This window comes from Giraffa tippelskirchi, chromosome 3 (assembly GCF_054371585.1).
Source record: "Giraffa tippelskirchi isolate mGirTip1 chromosome 3, T2T-mGirTip1v1.2.pri, whole genome shotgun sequence".
Lineage (NCBI taxonomy): Eukaryota > Metazoa > Chordata > Mammalia > Artiodactyla > Giraffidae > Giraffa > Giraffa tippelskirchi.
In genome coordinates, this window is record NC_137277.1 from 69012396 (window position 1) to 69035909 (window position 23514).

Below are 23514 nucleotides of genomic sequence, written 5' to 3' on the forward strand. Positions count from 1 at the left end.
ATTATGTCTGTACAATGTTTCTGAAATATACCAAATTATTCAGAATAGCAATTTGAAAGAATAATTTATTCTGTTTCCAGGAAGAAAGAATTTTAAGTTCCTTTATCTTTTATTTTAAACATCTAAAGTCCTATTTGCTTAAGTTAATATATAACAGGAAGACAAACTTGCTTTAAAATTAAAATTTTAAGTATATATAGAAGAGAAAAAAAATCGTTTTTATTTTGTATATGTAGTACTACCCGCATTTCCTTCCGAACTGAATTGAATTTAAAGAACTTTTGATTCCTTCCTTTCTTTGCCCCTTCCTCTCTCCCTTCCTCCCTTTACCATAGAAACAAAATTAGTTCCCCCAACTCAAAATAATTTATACAATATGGTATTGTTTTTGTGTTTCTCAAAGTGTCCTGAAGATGCTGCCAGCAAAAGGGTTTTGTGATCAATATAAATGGAAAATTAAGGTTTCGAGGCATACTTTAGAAGAGGTATATTCTAATGAATAGAGGAGAAGTGGGAGCTGGATTGAAAACACAGAGCATGTACAATCTCCGAAAGACTTCTTGGGCCATAAACGAGACGCATGGAAAACTGACTAGTGCTCAGTTAAATGGGACCTGCTGAATCAGGTTAAGTTTAGCCACTGATTAATGTCACTGAGACATGTTCTTTGAAAAGATTAATGGTCTCACGGATTGAATTAGCTTGATGTACTGCAAAGGTCTGTAAGACATAAGACATCTTTGTTCTGTTTTAACGGATACTTTGTTTTGCTGCTGTTAGTGACAATTTGAATAGATGACATTTTAAGAAACCATTTGTTTTATAATGAAATCCTAGAATTTTTTTACAGCAGCATTTAGTTACTCAGTAGAATCTGAGCAATTATGAAAGAAGAGATGAAATGATTTTGTTAACCATGTTTTTTGTTTTTATTTATTTTTGGTTGCTCTAAGTCTTTGTAGGCTTTGTGTGGGCTTTCTCTAGTTGTGGTGAATGAGGGCTACTCTTTACTGTAGTGCACGGGCTTCTCATTGTGGTGGCTTTCCTTGTTGAGCACAGGTTCTAGGCACGCGGGCTTCAGTAGTTGTGGCACATGGGCGGTAGTTGTGGCTGCACAGCTCTTTCTAGAGTGCAGGCTCAGTAGTTGTGGCGCACAGGCTTAATTGCTCTGTGACATGTGAAATCTTTCCAGACCAGGGACTGAACCAGTGTCTCCTGAATTGGTAGGCAGATTCTTACCCACTGTGCGACCAGGGAAGTCTTTTTTTTGTTTTTAATTTTTTATTTATTTTAATTGGAGGCTAATTACTTTACAATATTGTGGTGGTTTTTGACATACATTGACATGAATCAGCCACAAGTGTACATGTGTCCCCCATCCCAAACCCCCCTCCCACCTTCCTCCCCATCCCATCCCTCTGGGTTGTCCCAGTGCACCGGTTTTGAGTGCTGTTTAATGCATTGAACTTGGAGTGGTGATCTATTTCACATATGATAATATACATGTTTCAATGCTGTTCTCTCAAATCATGCCACCCTCGGCCTCTCCCACAGAGTCCAAAAGTCTGTTCTTTATATCTGTGTTTCTTTTGCTGTCTCACGTATAGGGTCATTGTTATCATCTTTCTAAATTCCATATATATGCATTAATATACTGTATTGTTGTTTTTCTTTCTGACTTACTTCACTCTGTATAATAGGCTCCAGTTTCATCCACCTCATTAGAACTGATTCAAATGCATTCTTTTTAATAGCTGAGTAATATTCCATTGTGTATGTGTACCACAGCTTCCTTATCCATTCGTCTGCTGATGGACATCTAAGTTGCTTCCATATCCTGGAAGCATATTGTAAACAGTGCTGCGATGAACATTGGGGTGCACGTGTCTCTTTCAATTCTGGTTTCCTTGGTGTGTATGCCCAGCAATGGGATTGCTGGATCGTATGGCAGTTCTATTTCCAGTTTTTTAAGGACTCTCCACACTGTTCTCCATTGTGGCTGTATTAGTTTGCATTCCCACCAATAGTGTAGGAGGGTTCCCTTTTCTCCACACCCTCTCCAGCATTTATTGTTTGAGAACTTTTTGATAGCAGCCATTCTGACTGGCATGAGATGTTACCTCATTGTGGTTTTGATTTGCATTTCTCTGATAATGAGTGATGTTGAGCATCTTTTCATGTGTTTGTTAGCCATCTGTATGTCTTCTTTATTAACTATGTTAAGGAAGATTTTTAAAGAAGCTATTAACTTTGGTACACCTCTCCTCCCATGCCATTTAAATCTCTTGATTAAAAAACATTATTATAATACTCTTTAATGTGTGTACATTGTAGTATGATGAGAACAGTGAGACTTTCGTGGGCGATGCCATTTTTAAATGAGAAACCAGCCAAGAAGCTTTCAAAAGATCAGATATTATTAAATCATTAACACAGCCTGGAAAACATTCTAAATTTACATTTTAGCCATTTCAGTTGCTCATGCTTGAGACTTTCATTGTGAAGGCTGTAGTCCACCAACCAAAGAATGTTCTTTTTCATGCAATAAAGATAGAAAGGGCTATGTGTAGAAAATCAATAGTGTATTTGCTACTGCACACCATTCATTAGTGATGTTTTGTTTGAGGACTAATTGAGAGGCCTAGCCATATTGCAAAAAAAGAGTTTAGAATGATCAACCTTCCTCCAGTGACATAAAAATCATAATAATTCTTACAGCTAGAATGAGGTGTAATTGATAGGTAAATTACAACTAAAGTATATAACTTGATGGTATATAAATACATTGTGAAAGGAATATATTATGAAATGATCCTCTGATCTTATTCATCTTATAATTTTTGTCATTTTTGTTTGTGTCTTTTAAACAATGTCTGCATATTTTCCTCACCCCCGAGTCCTGGCAACCTCAATATTATCCAGTATTTGTCTTTCTCCTCTGGCTTATTTCATTTAGCATAATGTCCTCCAGGTTCATCTGTATTGTTGCAAATGGCAGGATTTCCTTTTTTAAGGTTGAATGATATTCCATATTTTATATATATGTAATTTATGCTATATGTATATTACATAATTACTATACATGTATAGTAATATATGTATATGTATATGTAATTACTATACTATATATAATGTGCTATATAAATGTGTGAATACACACACACACACACACCACATTTTCTTTATCCATTTATCTATGGACAGACACATAGGTTGTTTCACGTCTTGACTATTGTGAATAATGCTGCAGTGAACATGGGAATACAGATAACTCTTCAAGACAATGACTTGATTTTCTTTAGATATATACCCAGAAGTGGAATTTCTAGATAATATGGTAGTTCTGTTTTTAATTTCTTGAAGAACCTCCATACTATATTACATAGGGGCTGTACCATTTTTCATTCCCACCAACAGTGTACAAGGGTTCCCTTTTCTCCACATCCTTGCTAGCATTTATCATTTGTCTCTTTGATGACAGACATCCTAACATATGTGAGGTGATACCTCACTGTAGTATTGACTTGCATTTCCTTGATATGTATTAACAGATGTTGAATACCTTTTCATGTACCTGTTGGCTATTTTATATACCTTCTTTGGAGTAATGTTCAGGTCTTGTGCCCACTTTTCAATTGGATTGTTTTTTTGCTACTGAGTTGTGTGAATTTTTTGTATACAGATGCCCCTTTGTATCCACAGGGGATTGCTTCCAAGACAATGCCCCCTCCCCTCTGCCATGGATACTAAAATCTATGGATGCTCAATGATGCACAGGTGGTTCAGTGGTAGAATTCTCACTTGCCACATGGGAGGCATGGGTTTGAGTCCCAGCCCATGCAGCTTCAGTGTCCCCTTTGGGTTCTCTGATGGCTCAGATGGTAATGAATCTGCCTTCAGTGTAGGAGACCCAGTTTTGATTCCTGGGTTGGGAAGATCCCCTATAGAAGGGAATGGAAACCCACTTCAGTATTCTTGTCTGGAGAATTCCACGGAGAGAGGAGCCTGGTGGGCTACAGTCTGTGGGATCACAGGGAGTCACAACTGAGCAGCTAGTCCCTCACATAAATGGCAGAGTATTTGCATATAACCTATGCATATCTTCTCATAAACTTTAAATTATCTCTAGGTTACTTACACCTAATATGATGTAAATGCTGTGTAAATACAAATGCTGTGTAAATAGTTGCTGTTGCACAGCATAATTCAAATTTTGCTTTTTGGAACTTTTTGAAATTTTTTCTTCCAAATATTTTCAATTCAGTTGGTTGAATCTGCAGGTATGGAGAGTTTAGTGTATTCTGGATATTAACTCCTTATCAGTTATATGATATTTCTCCCATTTCAGATGGTAGATGATTTCAGGTCTCCATTCTAGTCTTTAATCCATTTTGAGCTGATTTTTGTGTATGGTGTGAGGGATTTAGTTTCATTTTTTCCCATGTGGATAGTTTCATTTTTTCCCATTCCAGTTTTCACAACACCATGTATTGAAGAGATTGTCCTTTCCCCATTGTAGATTCTTGACTTTTTTGTTGAAAATTGATCAACCATATTGTGTGACTTTATTAATATTTATAGGCTCCCTTAACTTTTTTGTTTGAGTGGGGTTCCATTGATATCTGCATCTGTTTTTATGCCAATACCATAGTGTTTGGATGACTGTAGCTTTGTAATATGATTTGAAGTCAGAAAGTGTCATCCTTCCAGCTTTTGTTTTTCTTTCTCAAGATTGCTTTGGCTGTTTGGGGTCTTTTGTGGTTTCATACAATTTTTAAGATTATTCTGTTTCTGTGAAAAATGCCAATGGGATTTTAAGAGATTATGTTGAATCTGTAGCTGCTTTGGGTATATGGACATCTAAACAATGTTAATTCTTTCAGTTCATGAGCACAGAATATCTTTCCATAATATGTGTCTTCTTCCGTTTCTTTCATCAGTGTCTTATAGTTGTGCATACGCAGCTCTTTCACCTCCTTGGTTAAATTTATTCTTAGGTTTTTTTTGTTGATGCAGTTGTAAATAGGATTGTTTTTTAGTTTCTTTTTCTGAAAGTTATTTGTGTACAGAAACGCAACTGACTTTTGTGTATTGATTTTGTATTCTGCAACTTTATTGAATTTATTTACTAGTTTGAACAGTTTTTTGGTGGCATCTTTAGGATTTCCTATATATAAGATCATGTCATCTTCAGAGATAGTTTTACTTCCTTTCTGCTTTAGATCCTTTTATTTCTTTTTCTTGACTAATTGCTTGGGCTAGACTTTCTATGGTGAATATAAGTGGTGAGAGTGGGCATCCTTATCTTATTCTTGATCATACTCTGTTGAGTATGATATTAGCTGTGGGCTTGTCATATATGGATTTTATTATGTTGAGGTCCATTTCATCCATTAACTTATTGAGGGTTTTTATCATAAAAGAATGTCGAATTTTGTCAAATGCTTTTTCTGCATCTATTGAGATGATCATGTGATTTTTATCCTTCATTTTGTTAATGTTGTACATCACGTTGATTGCATATGTTGAACCATTCTTGCATCTCAGGAATAAATCCTACTTGATCATGATATATGGTTCTTTTATTGTTGAATTTGATTTCCTGATATTTTGTTTTTCACATGTGTGTTCATCAGGAATATTGTCCTGTAATTTTCTTTTCTTATAGTGTTTTGTCTAATAAGAATGATAGACATTTTTATTGCTAAGCCTGTTTGTGTAGATCAACGTTACCTCATTTCAGACACGTGAATCTGAGACAAGTATGCATTGAACTCTGATTGTGCTTTATGGGTTTAGGGTGGAAGCACTCAGTTGCAAGTGTGATGAAACTAGACTTGAATGTGCAAGGATAAAGGATGATCAGTCAGAGGCTAAAGGAAGGTATTGCAGTGCAGTTGCCCTGGGAAATTAAAAGAACTGTATTGACAGGCAAAGTTGTCTTATGGAGAAAACAATAAGTATATTAAGAGGGGGAGAATAATCAGACAAAAAAGGATATGGGGAATTCCCTCGTGGTCCAGTGCTTAAGACTAGGTGCTTTCACTGCCAGGACCTGAGTTTGATCCCTGCTCAGGGAACTAAGATCCCATAAGCTGCATGGCATGGCCAAAAAAAGAGAAAAAGAGCCTCTTTAAAGAATGAAGATTGGTGACATGGCAGGATCTATGAAAGGAAGAATAGAGAGGAAATTTGCCTTGGATTTCTAAGTGTTTAGAATATGTGCAATTGTACATTCATTTTCATTTGCGATCACTAATGAAATTTCTTCAAAGAGATGGAGATCTTTTTTTTGGTAGAGAGGGGTAGGTTCCTACCCCTCCCCCATAGGATTCTCTCTACTTATATTTTGTTCTGCTTTTTTAGGAAAGAGTAAAGATTGCTTTTAGTTGCAGAATTTCTCATAACAGATTTTTAGGGCTATCTCATTTCTCAGCAAGCCTTTTTCATAGGTAAGCATGGGGTTCTGTTTTTCAAGAGATGATGGATTACCCTCTAACAAATGTTTCTCCATCGTTTAACCCCATGTCACCCATTGTCTGTCTTATTAAATAGGGCCTTTTAGTCTGTCCTTTCCTCTACTCTTTTCACCCTGGCTTTTAGCCCAGACATACCTAGTACAGAATTGGGGAGTGCTTCCACTTACTAACCAGGAACTTCCCTTTACGGCTTGCCCTCTGCTCAATCCCTATCCTCATTTTTAGGTATTGATTTCTGGGAAGTAGGACTTTTAACTTTCCAAGAGTGTGGATGTTCTTGGCAACTTTCGTAAACTTGCAGATTCTCAGATCTACAGAGAATTCTTTTCCTTTTTCCTTGGCCATTTCCTGTGGCCCTAATGGTCAGGATTTTGGTTCATTTTCTTTTTAACTGTGAAAGTGTTAATTACTCAGTCATGTCCAACTCTTTGCGACACCATGGACTGTAGCCTGCCAGGATCCTCTGTCCATGGGATTCTCCAGGCAAGAATATTGGAGTGAGTTGCCATTCCCTTTCTCCAGGGGATCTTCCTTACCCAGGGATCGAACCCTGTTCTCCCGCATTATGGGCAAATTCTTTACCATCTGAGCCACCAGGGAAGCATACTAGGTTCTTGGTCAACTGGCAGTCACCTTTCCTCTGTGCCATTCTTACCCTGCCTCTATTTTATCCCCACTGTGCTAGATTGGATGATTTGTGGTCTAGAGAGCTTTGTGCCTTATTGATGCTTCATATTATTTCACAGAGAAGAAAGGGGTAGGGGAGCTCCACATGCCCATAAAACAAGCTCATTCTCCTAAGGTATATGGACACAGGAGGTTTAAGACTAACTAGAGGTTCATTATGATTTTAGCCATAATATGAGATTGCTCTCAGCTGTTTCAACAACTAGAAAAAGTTACTGGATGTACTGGTTAGGCTCTGGGGATAAGATAGTGAGCAGGATAAATCTGTTTTCTTTCCTCATGGAGCTTACTGTCTTGTGAGGCGGGTATAAGGTGGTCTGGAAATACATGAGTACCAGCCTTAACTGTGTATGTATGTGCAAGCACTTTAGTAATGGGGATGGTGTAGGGAAAGGATACTGGAGGAAGTTTTATTTAAGCTGAGACTTAAAGAAAAATCAACCAGGAACAAACAAGTTGGTATAGTGGAGAAATGTGATATAGTTGATGCAGGTGTGTTAAGAGGTTGATGGAGTATAGAAGATAGTGTGTGAGAAGACAGTATTAATAGTATATGTGAAGCTGAGAAAATTCATGTTTGGGAAAAGTTAAGTGTGCCTAGATTTGAGATTGTGAAGGAGAAAGTGGTTCAGTTCTTTGGTTAGAGAGGAAAGCAAGAAGCCAGGTCAGTCCTCTTATATAAGATATATTAAGTTGTTTATCCTGATATCAAGAGAGAGAGCCATTTTTAAGTGCTTTTAGCCAGGGGAATGGCTTGAATGGTGAATTTTAGACAGAACTTTCTCATGAAAAGAACAGGTGTAGGGGGCATGGGTAGGATCGGATGTAAAGAGATTATTCAGGAAGTTATTGCAGGGATCCAGGTGAGTGATTGTGGTGATGTTGAGCTGAGGTAGCGATAATGAAGGGGGAGAAAATTAGGTTTAAGGGAGATACTTAGGAGGAGACTTGTGGGATTCAGTGATGTATTGGGTGTGAGAGATAATGGGAAGAAAGAGGCAAGGGTTAATCCCAGAATTTTAGACTGGGCAGTGGGATGAACAATGAACTATTTAAGATTTGGGAGGAAGTATGGCTAGGGAGTGGGTTGGAGAGAGAGTGAAGGGAGATGAATTTAATTTGGGCCTTGTTAGGTGTGAAATGCCTGTGAGTTTATCCATGTGGGAGTATGTTGTCTGAGCAACCGTGTTTCATCAGTGCTGCAGGTCTGGAGCTCAGGGTGCTGCCTAGGTAGGAAGTGTAACTTGAGGACTCAGGCACAGTGTGCTTTATGATGTATGCTCTGCAACATGAATTAAGTCATAAGTGATTGGTAATGGGAAAATGATGTTAGGATAATGCAAAAATTAGATTGGTTCGAGTGCAATTTTCTTTCTTTTTTTCCTAGGCAAGGAGAGATAGGATAGTGGCAGTAGATATATAACCATCTAGTGGAGCTTCCCTGGTGGTTTAGACGGTAAAGAACCTGTCTGCAATGCGGGAGACCCAGGCTCGATCCCTGGGTCAGGAAAGATCCCCTGGAGAAGGCATTGGCAACCCATTGCAATATTCTTGCCTGGAGAATTCCATGGACAGAGGAGTCTGCTGGGCTACAGTCCGTAGGGTCTCAAAGAGTCGGACACGACTTAGCAACCAACGCTTCACTTCAGACAGGAAAAGAGCACTTAAGTAGCTCAGTTGTTATACTGTGAATAGGAATTTTCTTGTCTGTATTTTAAGAAAATTAAAAAAAAAAAAAACCCACAGAAACAAATGCCTGTAGCTGGGGGGAACCTCCTCCATAAGGCGAACCCCCAACTCCTGGCACTGGGTGTTTAATGGCAGTCCCACTGGCTTATAGCTTCACTTCAGCCACTTTGTCTCAGTATCTGCCAGTCCTGCTCTGATTAAAGTATTGTCATTCTTTCTACTTTATTTTTGTGCATTTTAAATATTGCTGTGGCATTCTTTATCCATATTGAGCTAGCGGTCCTAATCAAGTCCCTGGGACCATTTATACTTTCTGTTAGCACTCAGATTACAAAGCTGCATAGGTTTTGAGCAGACTGCTGAAACTATTTTTCTTATAAGATCTGTCCAGTTTTGTAGAACCTGAGGAGTTTTTCAGTAACTCATGTTATAGCAGAGATGCTTGTATTGAAAATTTGTCAGTAGAAAAGTTTGTGTTAGGAAATGTGATGAAATAGAGTGAGAGCCAAAATAAGTCCAGAATGGAATACAAAAGTTTATTGGCCAGAGGCAGAACAAGGAGCCTATAAAAGACATTGAAAAAAGGGAGCCCAGAAGATTGGGGCAAACCGGAAGAATGGACTTGTCTTGGAAACCTTCATGTTGGTTTCTATACCCCCAGAAACCTTTGATAGTTTACTTTGTGGTAAAGAACCATATTCCAGGTTCATCTTGTAAATTTCATTCACCAGACTTAGAAATCAGCTGTTTTTCCAAGGATGGTTAGCAGTAATATTCTTCGTCATTGGTGTTTAGTCACCAAGTCGTGTCCAGCTCTTTTGCAACCCCATGGACTGCAGCCTGCCAGGCTCCTGTGTCCTGGGATTTCCCAGGCAAGAATATTGGAGTGGGTTGCCATTTCCTTCTCCAGGAAGATACCCTGCATTGCAGGCAGATTCTTTACCGCTGAGCCACCAGGGAGGCCCCAGTAATGGCCTGGGCACTAGTTAAGTTTGTAATTGTTTTCTAGGCTTTTTTGAAGAGAACTTAGAATGTGTTTTGTTTTTAAGAGAAAATAGATCCTAAATTGAATACTTCCTATTCAAATTTAGATTCTTATTCCTTTGATATTTGTATCTTTCTTCCCATATAGGTTGAATATCTTGTTTTTTAAAAAATAACATTTATATGGCTAAGTCTCTTTGCTGTGCACCTGAAACTATCACAACATTGTTAATCAGCTATACTCCCAATATAAAATAAAAAGTTAAAAAATAACATTAACATTGTGACAAATTTGCTTTGTCCTAACGTGTATAATAGTTTCAGAATAACAATATCAACATTATTATGAAGAATAGTCACTTGAGATAATTGCTATCTTTGCCCTATACCGATTTACTTTAGCAACTTAGCTTTTTCATATTTCCCCAGAGTATTTGATTCTCATGAAGCAATTCTTTATTTATGACTGTTATTTGGTAAACTCTGAACTCAAAAGGTCAGAGAGGTGAAAGTCGCTCAGTTGTGTCCAACTCTTTGTGACCCCATGGACTATACAGTCCGTGGAATTCTCCAGGCCAGAATACTGGAGTTACTTTTCCCTTCTTCTCCAGGGGATCTTCCCAACCCAGGGATCGAACGCAGGTCTCCTGCACTGTGGGTGGATTCTTTACCAGCGGAGTCACAAGGGAAGCCCAAGAATACTGGAGTGAGTAGCCTATCCCTTCTCTAGGGGATCTTCCCAACCCAGGAATTGAACCGGGGTCTCCTGCATTGCAGGCAGATTCTTTACTGACTGAGCTATCAGGGAAGCCCTGAATCAGGCATATCAGAGAGTAGCTTTCAGAATGCTAGTTAATATGGATATTAGTTAATGTTTTATGGAGTTAATAGAAATCTTTGGTAAATCTGAGGTCTATTAAGAGTTCCTCTATTATAATAATCCTTCTTGTTTGAATATATGATATGAGGCAGTGGTATCTTAGAACCTCTCTTTTTAAGCATCTATTAAGTATATAGGGGTTTCTCTAGTGACTCAGACGATGAAGAATCTCCCTGGAATGCATGAGACCTGAGTTTGACCCCTGCGTGGAAAAGATCCTCTGGAGGAGGAAATGGCAACCCACTCCAGTATTCTTGCCTGGAGAATCCCATGGACAGAGGAGCCTTGCAGGCTACAGTCCATGCGGCCACAAATACAGACATTTAAATATAATATGTGATAATGTTGTATTGGGAGAATGTGGTTATTGAGGTAAAAACCTTGAGTATGAATTTAGGAGGTGTATAAGAGTTATTTCTAATTTATGTTTTAAAGTATGTACCAAAATTCATATTTCTCCTCACTGGCTTTTTTTGTGTGTCATAATTGATGAATAATTTTAGTTTTAGGTGTACAACATAATAATTTGATTTATGTATATGTTGTAAAACAATGTGAATACTCATCACTACACATACTTGAAAAAAATGTTTTTTCTTATGATGAGGACTTTTAAGATTTATCCTCCTAGCAACGTTCACATCTCTCTTTTTCATTTAAAGCAGAACTGTACTTCCAAGGATGTTAGATTGTTGATTCATAAATAAGTTAAATATGACTACCTCAGTTATTCCTGTTTAATATGTTTTGTCTAAATATAGCATGAATTATGTGCATCCAAAGCAGAATAAAAAAATGTGTTTGGTGCTAATCTCTGTAGTCTATCAGTATACATTAATGTTGCATAATCAGTATGTTACTACTTCTAATATGCAGTGTTAGCCTGTTAATATTAATGTGAGAAGTGTAATAAAAGTCTTTGTTTTTACTGTGTAGGCTGCTAATTTAAAGCATGTAGTCCAGAAGATACATTATGAAATGATATTAACTTTCATACCATAGTGAGATAATGTGTGATGAAAAATCTATTTGAATTTCTAACAAAAATATCTAATTTCAAAACACCATTTATAATCATGAGTGATGGTAATAGAAGACTCCCTCACATACTCTCTGATACTGTGATGCAGTGTTCATTCTGGACAGGCGCTTACTCATTCTCTCTGATTATAATTTAAATTCATGACTCTTCATGTGAGCATTAGTCACCTCACCCCATTGTATGCCTTTCTGACTTGTTTTCTTTACTGTGGTTGTTGGTGCTGGTTACTCTGGAACATTTATTTTTATTTTCATTTTGGTTAAAAAGATTGTTTTATTGTGAAACAATTGTCAAACTTACAGAAAAGTTGCAAACATAGTACAGAGAACTCCAATATATCTTTCATCCACATTCCCTGTTATTTCCACATTTGTTTTATTTTCTCTCTTTTCCGATATGTGTCTAATTGCTGAACCATTTGAGAGAATGTTGAAGACATGATAATTCTCTATTTGTAAATTATTCAGTATGTATTGCCTTGGAATAAGGACACCAGAATCAGGAAACTTAACACTGAAATATCTGGAACATTTCTTTTTCAGGCACCGAACTAAATTGTTCTACATGTGGTTTGTTTGTTTGCTTGTGTTGGGGGATAAATCTTGTCTTTAGTAGAAACCATGGAACAGTTGACTCTATTAAATTAACTTTAAATATCTGTATAATTATCCGTTTTTAAAAATTAATGTTGCTTTTTTGTCTAGAATAGCAATATTGAAATACAGAAGTGATGCTTATTTCTAGTTACTGATAAACAGATTTGCATTTTGAAGGGTTTAATTTGGGGCTTCGTTGGTGGCTCAGTGGTAAAGAATTCACCTGCCCATGTGAGCGATGCAGGTTTGATCCTTAGATTGAGAAGATAGCATGGAGAAGGAAATGGCAACCCACTCCAGTATTCTTGCCTGGGAAATTACAGGACACAGGAGGCTGGCGGGCTATAGCCCATGGGGTTGCAAAAGAGCTGGACACAACTTAGCGATTAAACAACAACAAAATTGTGCTTTTCTAAGTACTTATAATGAGATCTTTAAAAGCCTTAAAGCTGTACCAGCCTTTCCTCTCTATTAAACAGTCTGGAAACTCATCTAGTTATGTCTCTTAATTCAAAAAAAAAGTTTTAGATTGCCTAAGTTTTGCCTTTAAGAATGGGAAGCTTAAAGTAGGTTATAAGTTTGCCTACATTCATATATTCAGTTATTCATGCTTATCCACATTAGTATTCTCTATATGAGATTATAAATATGGATCAGACTCATTTTACTTTATCTGCACAGTGTTCATACAGTACTGCAATTAAGATTATTTAATACTAATCCAACTGAAAAACAAAGAATGTCAGAATGCTTACAATATCATAAATATAAGACCCAGAAAGATTAAATGTAAAATAATAGAAAAAGATACCATACCAATGCACAATAAAGCTGATAGTTATTTTTATATCAAATAACGTAGGCGCGTGCATGCGTGCTAAGTCGCTTCAGTTGTGTCTGACTCTTTGCCATGCCATGACCTGTAGCCCGCCAGGCTCCCCAGTTCATGGGATTCTCCAGGCAAGAATACTGAAGTGGGTTGCCACGCCCTCCTCCAGGGGATCTTCCTGACCCAGGGATTGAACCCACGTCTCTTTTGTGTCCTGTATTGGCAAGTGGGTTCTTGACCACTAGTGCCACGTGGGAAGCCCCAGATAAGGTACGTTTTATGGCAAAAACTTGTACTTGGTATAGAAGGACATTTCACAGTTATAAAAATAGTTAGGTACAACAAATCTAAATTTGTATGTCCTGTGAATCTTTCTATTGTGTATTTTTTCTCTTAGGCTTTAGTCATGTGGTCTTATGTCGCATTATTTCTAATCAAGTGCTGGTTATTTCCGATTGAGTTATTTCTACTTCAGTATTATTTGAGCCCTAAGATATAATCCTCTGACCTTTGTTTCTAGTAGTATCTAGGCTAAAGGCACTAGCATCCCAGATCATCTCAATTTAGTCAGGAATGAGAGGCTTTGAAGCTGATCTTCACTTCATGTGAAGGGTTATTTGAATCCGGGCCACTGTAACTCATAACATGTAACATTTGGGGGCTCACTCAATTCAGCAAGCCCTAAATTTCAGTTCTTGTTCTCTGAGCAGGTAGGACTTAGTTCAGTTCATTGAAAATTGTTCAGCCTTTCTCCTTAAGATCAGTGAGATCAGATTCTGAAAGTAATCTTATGGATTATAATCAACTATGGAAAGATATTTTATAAATACTTGTCTAAAACTGTTTATAGCAATGAAGCAGAAGAGACTTAATGAGTAATCACTGCAGGTGGTGATTGTAGCCATGAAATTAAAAGACGCTTACTCCTTGGAAGGAAAGTTATGACCAACCTAGACAGCATATTAAAAAGCAGTGACATTACTTTGCCAACAAAGGTCCGTCTAGTCAAGGCTATGGTTTTTCCAGTGGTCATGTATGGATGTGAGAGTTGGACCATAAACAAAGCTGAGTGCTGAAGAATTGATGCTTTTGAACTGTGGTATTGGAGAAGACTCTTGAGAGTCCCTTGGACTGCAAGGAGATCCCACCAGTCCATCCTAAAGGAGATCAGTCCTGGGTGTTCATTGGAAGGACTGATGGTGAAGCTGAAACCCCAGTACTGATACGAAGAGCTGACTCGTTTGAAAAGACCCTGATGCTGGGAAAGATTAGGGGCAGGAGGAGAAGGGGACGACAGAGGATGAGATGGTTGGATGGCATCATCGACTCGATGGACATGAGTTTGGGTGGACTCCGGGAGTTGGTGATGGACAGGGAGGCCTGGTGTGCTGCGGTTCATGGGGTTGCAAAGAGTCAGACACAACTGAGTGACTGAACTGAACTGAACATATGACACTGAGAAACAGTGGGAACAAACCTCTGCCTCTTTGAGATAACTCTACTGGTGTGATATTTTCAAGCATTTAAAAATGTGTGGTCTCTCAAAAAACTATAGAGTCCTTAAAGGAGAAATAGACAAAACCACAACCCTAAGAGAAGTTTTGAACATACTAATTTCAATAACAGATGAAACAGATACAAACAGTATATAAACATATGTACACATTCATTTTACATGCATGCACATGATTTGAAAGTTGTTCAGTAAACTTGATCCAGTTTATAGGTATTCAATAACTTTCATGTTCATTTCATGTGTGCATGCAGCACTTACAAAAATTGACCATAGAATTAGTCTTAGCATATTTCAAAGGATTAATCTTACAGGCTGTTCTCTGGCCCCAGTAGAATTAAGCTAGTTTTCAAATGCAAATGAAAGTTATGTAAGACTCTCAGTTATGTAAGACTCTTTGCAACCCCTTGGACTATAGCTCACCAGGCTTCTCTGTCCATGGAATTCTCCAGGAAAGAACAGGCCCTAAGTGGACCTTAGGAAGCATTACTATGAACAAAGCTAGTGGAGGTGGTAGAATTCCAGCTGAGCTACTTCAAATTCTAAAAAATGATGCTGTGAAATGCTGCACTCAATATGCAAGCAAATTTGGAAAACTCAGCAGTGGCCACAGGACTGGAAAAGGTCGGTTTTCATTCCAATCCCAAAGAAAGGCAATGCCAAAAAATGCTCACACTACCACACAATTGCGCTCATCTCACACTAGCAAAGTAATGCTCAAAATTCTTCAAGCTAGGCTTCAATAGTAAGTGGACTGAGAACTTCCTGATGTTCAAGCTGGATTTAGAAAAGGCAGAGGAACCAGAGATCAAATTGCTGACATCTGTTGGATCATAGAAAAAGCAAGAGAATTCCAGAAAAACATCTCCTTTGCTTTATTGACTATGCAAAAGCCTTTGACTGTGTGGATCACAACAAACTGTGGAAAATTCTGAAAGAGATGGGAATACTGGAGCACCTTATCTGCCTCCTGATAAACCTGTATGCAGGTCAAGAAGCAATAGTTAGAACTGGACATGAAGCAACGAACTGGTTCAAAATTGGGAAAGGAGTGCGTCAAGGCTGTGTATTGTCGCCCTGCTTATTTAACTTACATGCAGAGTACATCATATGAAAAGCTGGGCTGGATGACTCACAAGCTGGAGTTAGGATTGTGGGGAGAGATGTCAATAACCTCAGGTATGGAGATGATACTGCCCTTATGACAGAAAGTGAAGAGGAACTAAAGAGCCTCTTGATGAAAGTGAAAGAGGAGTGTGAAAAAGCTGGCTTAAAATTCAACATTCAAAAAACTATGATCATGGCATCTGGTCCCATCACTTCATGGCAAATAGATGGGGAAACAGTGGAAATAGTGACAGAGTTTATTTTTGGGGGCTCCAAAATCACTGCAGATGGTGACTGCAGCCATGAAATTAAAAGACATTTGCTCCTTAGAAGAAAAGCTATGGCAAACCTAGATAGTGTATTGAAAAGCAGAGACGTCACTTTGTCGACAAAGGTCCGTATAGTCAAAGCTGTGTTTTTTCCAGTAGTTATGTATAGATGTGAGAGTTGGACCATAAAGAAAGTTGAGCACCAAAGAATTGATGCTTTTGAACTATGGTGTTGGAGAAAACTCTTGAAAGTCCCTTGGACAGCAAGGAGATCAAACCAGTCAATCCTGAAAGAAATCAACCCTAAATATTCATTGGGAGGACTGATGCTGAAGCTGAAGCTTCAACACTTGGGTCACCTGATGCAAAGAGCTGACTCATTCAAAAAGACCCTGATGCTGGGAAGGATTGAGGGCAGGAGGAAAAGTGGGTGACAGAAGATGAGATGGTTGGATGGCATCATCAACTTAATGAACATGAGTTTGAGCAAACTCTGGGAGATAGTGAAGGACAGGGAAGCCTGGCGTTCTGCAGTACATGGGGTTGCAAAGAGTTGGACACGACGGAGCGGCTGAATAACAGCAAAAACACTGTGATAAACAAAAGTGGAGAGTAGAATATGAGGCAAGGGTTCTTACAATAATACAAAAAATTATTAATGAAACTGGTGCATGCGTGTGTGCCAACTCGCTTCACTCGTGTCTAACTCTTTGTGACGCCATGAACTGTAGCCTGCCAGGCTCCTCTCTCCATGGAGTTCTCCAGGCCATAATACTGGAGTGGGTAGCTGTTCCCTTCTCCAGGTCATCTTCCCAACCCAGGGTTCAAAGCCAGGTCTCCCACAGTGCAGGCAGATACTTTACCATCTGAGCCACCAGGAAAGCCAAAGATAGAATACACTGGTTCAAAAGGATTAAGAATAAGTAGATGTTTTGAATATTGTGAAAAGAACATAACATAAGAAATGTATGTCACAATGTGAGCATTGACACAAACTTGGATTCTTTGTAATTACATGTATACCTCTTATTTTATTTGAATATGTCTGTTTATTCAGAGATGTCTCTTAAGTTTGTCCTTTTCAGTGATATTTATCAAATCAGAAATAGACTTTCAGCCAAATCTTTTTATTTTGTTAAATTTATGCTTACCAACCAATCTTAAGAGTTAAACAGTTACTGTGTGTCTGAGAAAAATGTTGCTAATTTTATTTGATGAAATAATGTGAATAAATGTGTGAATATTCTATTTTAAGGCCACTGAAATTTGCTAGAGTAGCTTGGTTATGCTTTTTTGATGATTGGTTCCACTGAGAACAGCCAGTGGTTCTGGGAATAGTCAGTACACTGCAATGCTCTGTCTGGTTTGAAATGAGAACGAATTGTGGGAGAGGACGTGAAGCATAACACAGGACACTGATGGAAAGTGGCTTAGCTAAAACACATCTGTTCAGGTATCAGGGATACCCATGTATCTTTTTGCTTAGTAAGTTCTGAAATTGTGTGGTTTAGGTTTTCCCTCTCCTCTGTCTCCTGAAATTCCTTTAAAGATATGCTTTATGAGGAGTTATATATAATACATATTATGTATATCTTTAATATAATATATAGGGATCATTTACTTGGCTTTTAATTTTTATAAATATGAGAGTTTGATTTTTTTTTTTACCCCCATATTATTTTAAAATGATTTTCTGCCTTTTTCCTAGGGAGTTGGTGTCTCAGTTCATGGGCAGTTCCGAGTGGCTACTGAAAAGTCTGTTTTTGCAATGCCTGAAACAGCAATAGGTAAATTAAAACAAAAAACACCAAAATTTTCATAATTACTTTTAGACTTATCATCTTTTGATGCATTTCAGATTATATTATTATTGAAGGAATTGATGGAATTTTGTGTGAGCTACAGCAATGAAAGAACTTTTAAAACAAAATTATACTAGGAAGATACCTGAAAGTTTATATTAGCTCATAGTTTTATCTGAAAACGCAAAAGCAAGCATATTTAACTGGAAACACTAGCACACTGTAGTCGATTTTATTTATTTATTCTTATTGAAGTATAATTGATTTACAATGCTTGCTAAGTTCTGCTGTACATATATTTAATTTTAGATAAAAAATTATTAGAGGAAATATTCTTGCATTCAGATCTATTCTTTGTTTTGAATTAACTTTATGTGGGGTGAAGTGTGGGTCAAAGGTATAGATCAAAGTTTAGGTCAAAGGTATAGATTAAAGTTTATTATTTGCGTAGGTAGATTAAATCATTCCCAGATCATTTTTTGGAAAAAGCTACTATTTCTCCACTGATTGCCTTTGTGCCTTTGTAAGTGCTGATCGTGGTGCCAATGCCCTGCTGTTTTGATTACTGTTGCTTTACAATAAGTCTTGATAATGATAATCCTCTAATTTTGTTCTTTGTTTTTTTCCCCCAAATTGTTTTAGCTGTACAGATCATTTGTATTTCTATATGAATTTTAGAGTGATTTTGTAAGTTTCAGCAAGAAAGCCTATTAGAATTTTTATTTGGCTTGTCTGCTAAGTCACTTCAGTTGTGTCCGACTCTGTGCGACCCCATAGATGGCAGCCCACCAGGCTCCTCTGTCCCTGGGATTCTCCAGGCAAGAATACTGGAGTGGGTTGCCATTTCCTTCTCCAATGCATGAAAGTGAAAAGTGAAAGTGAAGTTGCTCAGCCGTGTCCGACTCTTAGCGACCCCATGGACTGCATGGAGCCTACCAGGCTCCTCCATCCATGGGATTTTCCAGGCAAGAGTACTGTAGTGGGGTGCCACTGCCTTCTCCATTTGGCTTGTCTGGGATCTATCAATTTAGGGAGAATTGACATCTTAACAATATTGAGTCTTCAAACTTGTGAGCAAGGTGTTTCTTTGCATTTATTAAATCTTTAATTTCTCGAAGCCAAATTTTGTAGTTTTCAATTTCTTATACATCCTGTGTCACGTTTTTCCTTAAGAATTTAATATTGTTCAATGATATTATAAATGATGTTTAAAAAATCTAGTTCTAATCGTTCAGTTCAGTTCAGTCACTCAGTCGTGTCCGACTCTTTTCGACCCCATGAATCGCAGCATGCCAGTCCTCCCTGTCCATCACCAACTCCTGGAGTTTACCCAAACTCATGTCCACTGAGTTGGTGATGCCACCCAGCCCTCTCATCCTCTGTCGTCCCCTTCTCCTCCTGCCGCCAATCCTTCCCAGCATCAGGGTCTTTTCCAATGAGTCAACTCTTCGCATGAGGTGGCCAAAGTATTGGAGTTTCAGCTTCAACATCAGTCCTTCCAATGAACATCCAGGACTGATCTCCTTTAGGATGGACTGGTTGGATCTCCTTGCAGTCCAAGGGACTCTCAAGAGTCTTCTCCAACACCACAGTTCAAAAGCATCAATTCTTCGGCTCTCAGCTTTCTTCACAGTCCAACTCTCACATCCATACATGACCACTGGAAAAACCATAGCCTTGACTAGACGGATCTTTGTTGGCAAAGTAATGTCTCTGCTTTTTGATATGCTATCTAGGTTGGCCATAACCTTCCTTCCAAGGAGTAAGCATCTTTTAATTTCATGGCTGCAATCACCATCTGCAGTGATTTTGGAGCCTCCCAAAGTAAAGTCTGACACTGTTTCCACTGTTTCCCCATCCATTTCCCATGAAGTGATGGGACCAGATACCATGATCTTAGTTTTCTGAATGTTGAGCTTTAAGCCAACTTTTTCCCTCTCCTCTTTCACTTTCATCAAGAGGCTTTTTAGTTCCTCTTCACTTTCTGCCATAAGGGTGGTGTCATCCGCATATCTGAGGTTATTGATATTTCTCCCAGCAATCTTGATTCCAGCTTGTGCTTCTTCCAGCCCAGTGTTTCTCATGATGTACTCTGCATATAAGTTAAATAAGCAGGGTGACAATATGCAGCCTTGACGTACTCCTTTTCCTATTTGGAACCAGTCTGTTGTTCCATGTCCAGTTCTAACTGTTGCTTCCTGACCCGCATACAGGTTTCTCAAGAGACAGGTCAGATGGTCTGGTATTGCCATCTCTTTCAGAATTTTCCACAGTTTATTGTGATCCACACAGTCAAAGTCTTTGGCATAGTCAATAAAGCACAAATAGATATTCTTCTGGAACTCTCTTGCTTTTTTGATCATCCGTTGGATGTTGGCAACTTAATCTCTGGTTCCTCTGCCTTTTCTAAAACCAGCTTGAATATCTGGAAGTTCACGGTTCACGTATTGCTGAAGCCTGGCTTGGAGAATTTTGAGCATTACTTTACTAGCGTGTGAGATGAGTGCAATTGTGCGGTAGTTTGAGCATTCTTTGGCATTGCCTTTCTTTGGGATTGGAACGAAAACTGACCTTTTCCAGTCCTGTGGCCACAGCTGAGTTTTCCAAATTTGCTGGCACATTGAGTACAGCACTTTCACAGCATCATCTTTCAAGATTTGAAGTAGGTCAGCTGGAATTCCATCACCTCCACTAGCTTTGTTCGTAGTAATGCTTTCTAAGGCCCACATTGACTTCACATTCCAGGATGTCTGGCTCTAGGTGAGTGATCACACCATCTTGATTATTTGGGTCGTGAAGATCTTTTGTTAGTTATCAATGTATAGAAATTGACTTTTGTACTTTGTATCCTGCAAACTTGATAAATTCACTCATTAGTTCTGGTAGATTTTTGGTAGATTGAATTGGATTTTCTAAATATAGATAGTTATGTTCTTTACAAATAAATTTTGTTTTACTTTTTTCTTTCCCATCTGGATAGTTTTTATTTTTTCTTGTCTAATTCTGCTGGGTAGAACCTCCAATACAGTGTTGAAGAGATATGTTGAGAGTGGACCTTCAAACATTCAGTCTTCACCGATTAAGTATAATGTTAGGTATAGCTTTTTCATAGATGCCCTTTATCAGGATGAGTAACTTTCCTTCTGTTGCTTGATTTATGGGGGTTTTTATTAGGAACGGATTTTAGATTTTGTCTTTTTTTTCTGCACCTGTTCAGATGACTGTTGGTTTTTCATTTTTAGTTTTTAGTTTTTCTTTTTTAGTTTCTTGTTAATGGTGAGTTACTTGATTGTTTTTTCAACATTAAAACTAACTCTTTATTGCTTGGATAAATCTCACTCTGTATGTGTTCTAGTATGATGTGTTTTATATGTTGTTGGGTTTGGTTCACTGAAATTTTACTTGGAATTTTTGCATCTGTGTTCATGAGGGATATTGTCTGTAGTTTTCTGGTAACATGCTTGCTTCATTTTGATACAGGGTAATGTCTTCATTTCTTGAAAAGTTTGTGTAGAATTGGTTCTTTTTATTTTTTTCCCTCTCTGTTTGATAGAAATCACCAGTGAAGCCATCTAGGCTGGGAAGGTTTTTAGCTACAAATTCAAAATCTTTAATAGATGTAGACTTTTCAAGTTGTCTGTTTCTTCTTGCACAAGATTTGGTAATTTGAGTCTTTTAAAGAGTTTGTCCCTTTACTAGCATAAAGTTAATTTCATTATTGTCTTTTCAGTATCTGTAGAACCTATAGTAATATCTGGATCTCTCATTCTTTTTTTCTTTTTTTAATTTTTTTTTCATTAGTTTATTTTCTATTTTTTAACTTTACAATATTGTATTTGTTTTGCCATGCATTGACATGAATCCACCATGGGTGTACATGTTTTCCCCCTCCAGAACTGGCTCTCTCATTCTTTTTTTTTTTTTTTTTTTATAAGCCTCCATTTTTATTCTTTTTGGGATGCTGTAAATATAAGAGGCAGGCCTGACATCTTGTGATACAGATAATGTTGATTCAACCACACTGAAGTATACATCATGGCTCTAATACTACACCAGGCTCTATACAGATTTTATAATTTCATGTCATGAATGATGCTGAACTTCATGAGTTACCTTCCCAGCTCATTCTTGATATTAGTAATTTGTGTCTTCTGTTTTTTTCTGATCAATCTAATTACAGGTTTGTTAATTTTATTGATTGCAAATTTTTTTTTGGTTTTATTTATTCTCTATTTTATTGATTTCTGCCCTGATATTTATTACTTCCTTCTACTTTAAGTTTTACCTCTTTCTCTAGTCTGCTAAGGTTAAACCTGAGATCAGATATAGAATTCTGTTCTGACGTTTAAATGTGTTCTTCCCCTTATCTTGGTTCCTCTGTAACTGTCTTTTTTTTTTTTTTTTCTTTTTTACTCTCTCTGGCCGCTCTTAAAATTTTCTATTGATCATTTGATTATGATGTACTTTAGTGTAGCTTTCTTCGTGTTTCTTATGTTTCTGTGTGTATGTTTTTTAATGCTTGTGTTTATTTGTCTAGGTAGGTTTATAGTTTTTGTCAGATTTGGAAAGTTTGGCATTATTTCTTCAAATATTTTTGTGCCCCACTGTTGCCTTTTCAGGAACTCCATTTAAACTTTTTTTAGGCTCACTCATGCTTTGTTCATATTTTAAAATTTTCTTTTTTTCACCTTATTGATGTTCAGTTGCAAAGATATTGCTATTCCTGTATCTTGAAGTTCACTAATCCTTTCTTTTGCAAAGTTAAAATTGCCCTTAATCCCATTTAGGTAATTTTTTTTAGCTTATATATTCATCTTAGTTTTCATGTGTGGTACTATCATGTGGGTGATTTTTTTAAAGTATCTTTTTTGTTTTTGCTTAACTTTTTGAGCATATGGTATATGTTTATTATAACTGTATTGATCTCCTTGTTTGCTAATTCTCATGTGTATATCAGTTCTGAGTCCATTTTGATTGTTTTATCATGTCATTATTGGTAATATCTTCCTGGTTTTAGATACCTGGTATTTTTTGATTGGATTCTAGACATTGTAAGCTTTACTTTGTTGGGTGCTGTCTACCTTTATATAGATGATTCCTAACTTATGATGGTCTGACTTATGACTTTACAATGGTGCAAAGGCAATATACATGTAGTAGAAACTGTTCTTTGAATTTTGACCTTTTCCTTGGCTGGCCATATCTGGTACTGTACTCTTGTGATGCTGGTCAGTAGCAGGGAGCCATACCTCTTAGGCAGTCACCCAATCACTAAGATAAATATCTGGTCTTAGAATCATTTTTTTTTTCACTTTCAGTATAATATTCAATAAACTATATGAGATATTCAATATTTTATTATAAAATAAGCCTTGTGTTAGATGATTTTGCCCAACTGTAGGCTAATGTAAGTGTTCTGAGCACATTTAAGGTAGGCTAGACTAAGCTCTGATTTTTTGATAGATTAGGTGTATTAAATGCATTTTTGACTTATAGTATTTTCAATTTATGATGGATTTATCAGAATGTAACCCCACACACAACCCCAATGTAAGTTGAGGAAGATCTGTATTCTTGTAAATGTTCTTTATTTTGCTTCTGGGATGAGGTTAAATTACTTGGAAATAGTTTGTTCAA

The 23514-nt window shown here is 37.4% G+C and overlaps 1 protein-coding gene across 17 annotated transcripts in view; it reads left to right on the top strand.

Annotated features, from left to right (window-relative positions):
- HIBCH (3-hydroxyisobutyryl-CoA hydrolase) overlaps positions 1-23514 on the top strand; it is a 119083-nt gene that overhangs the window by 64065 nt on the left and 31504 nt on the right. For all 17 annotated transcript variants that reach the window (XM_081579297.1, XM_081579289.1, XM_081579288.1 and 14 more), the window contains one exon: positions 17784-17862. In XM_081579297.1, coding sequence (XP_081435423.1) covers positions 17784-17862 — 79 coding nt within the window. The remainder of the gene's footprint in view (positions 1-17783; positions 17863-23514) is intronic.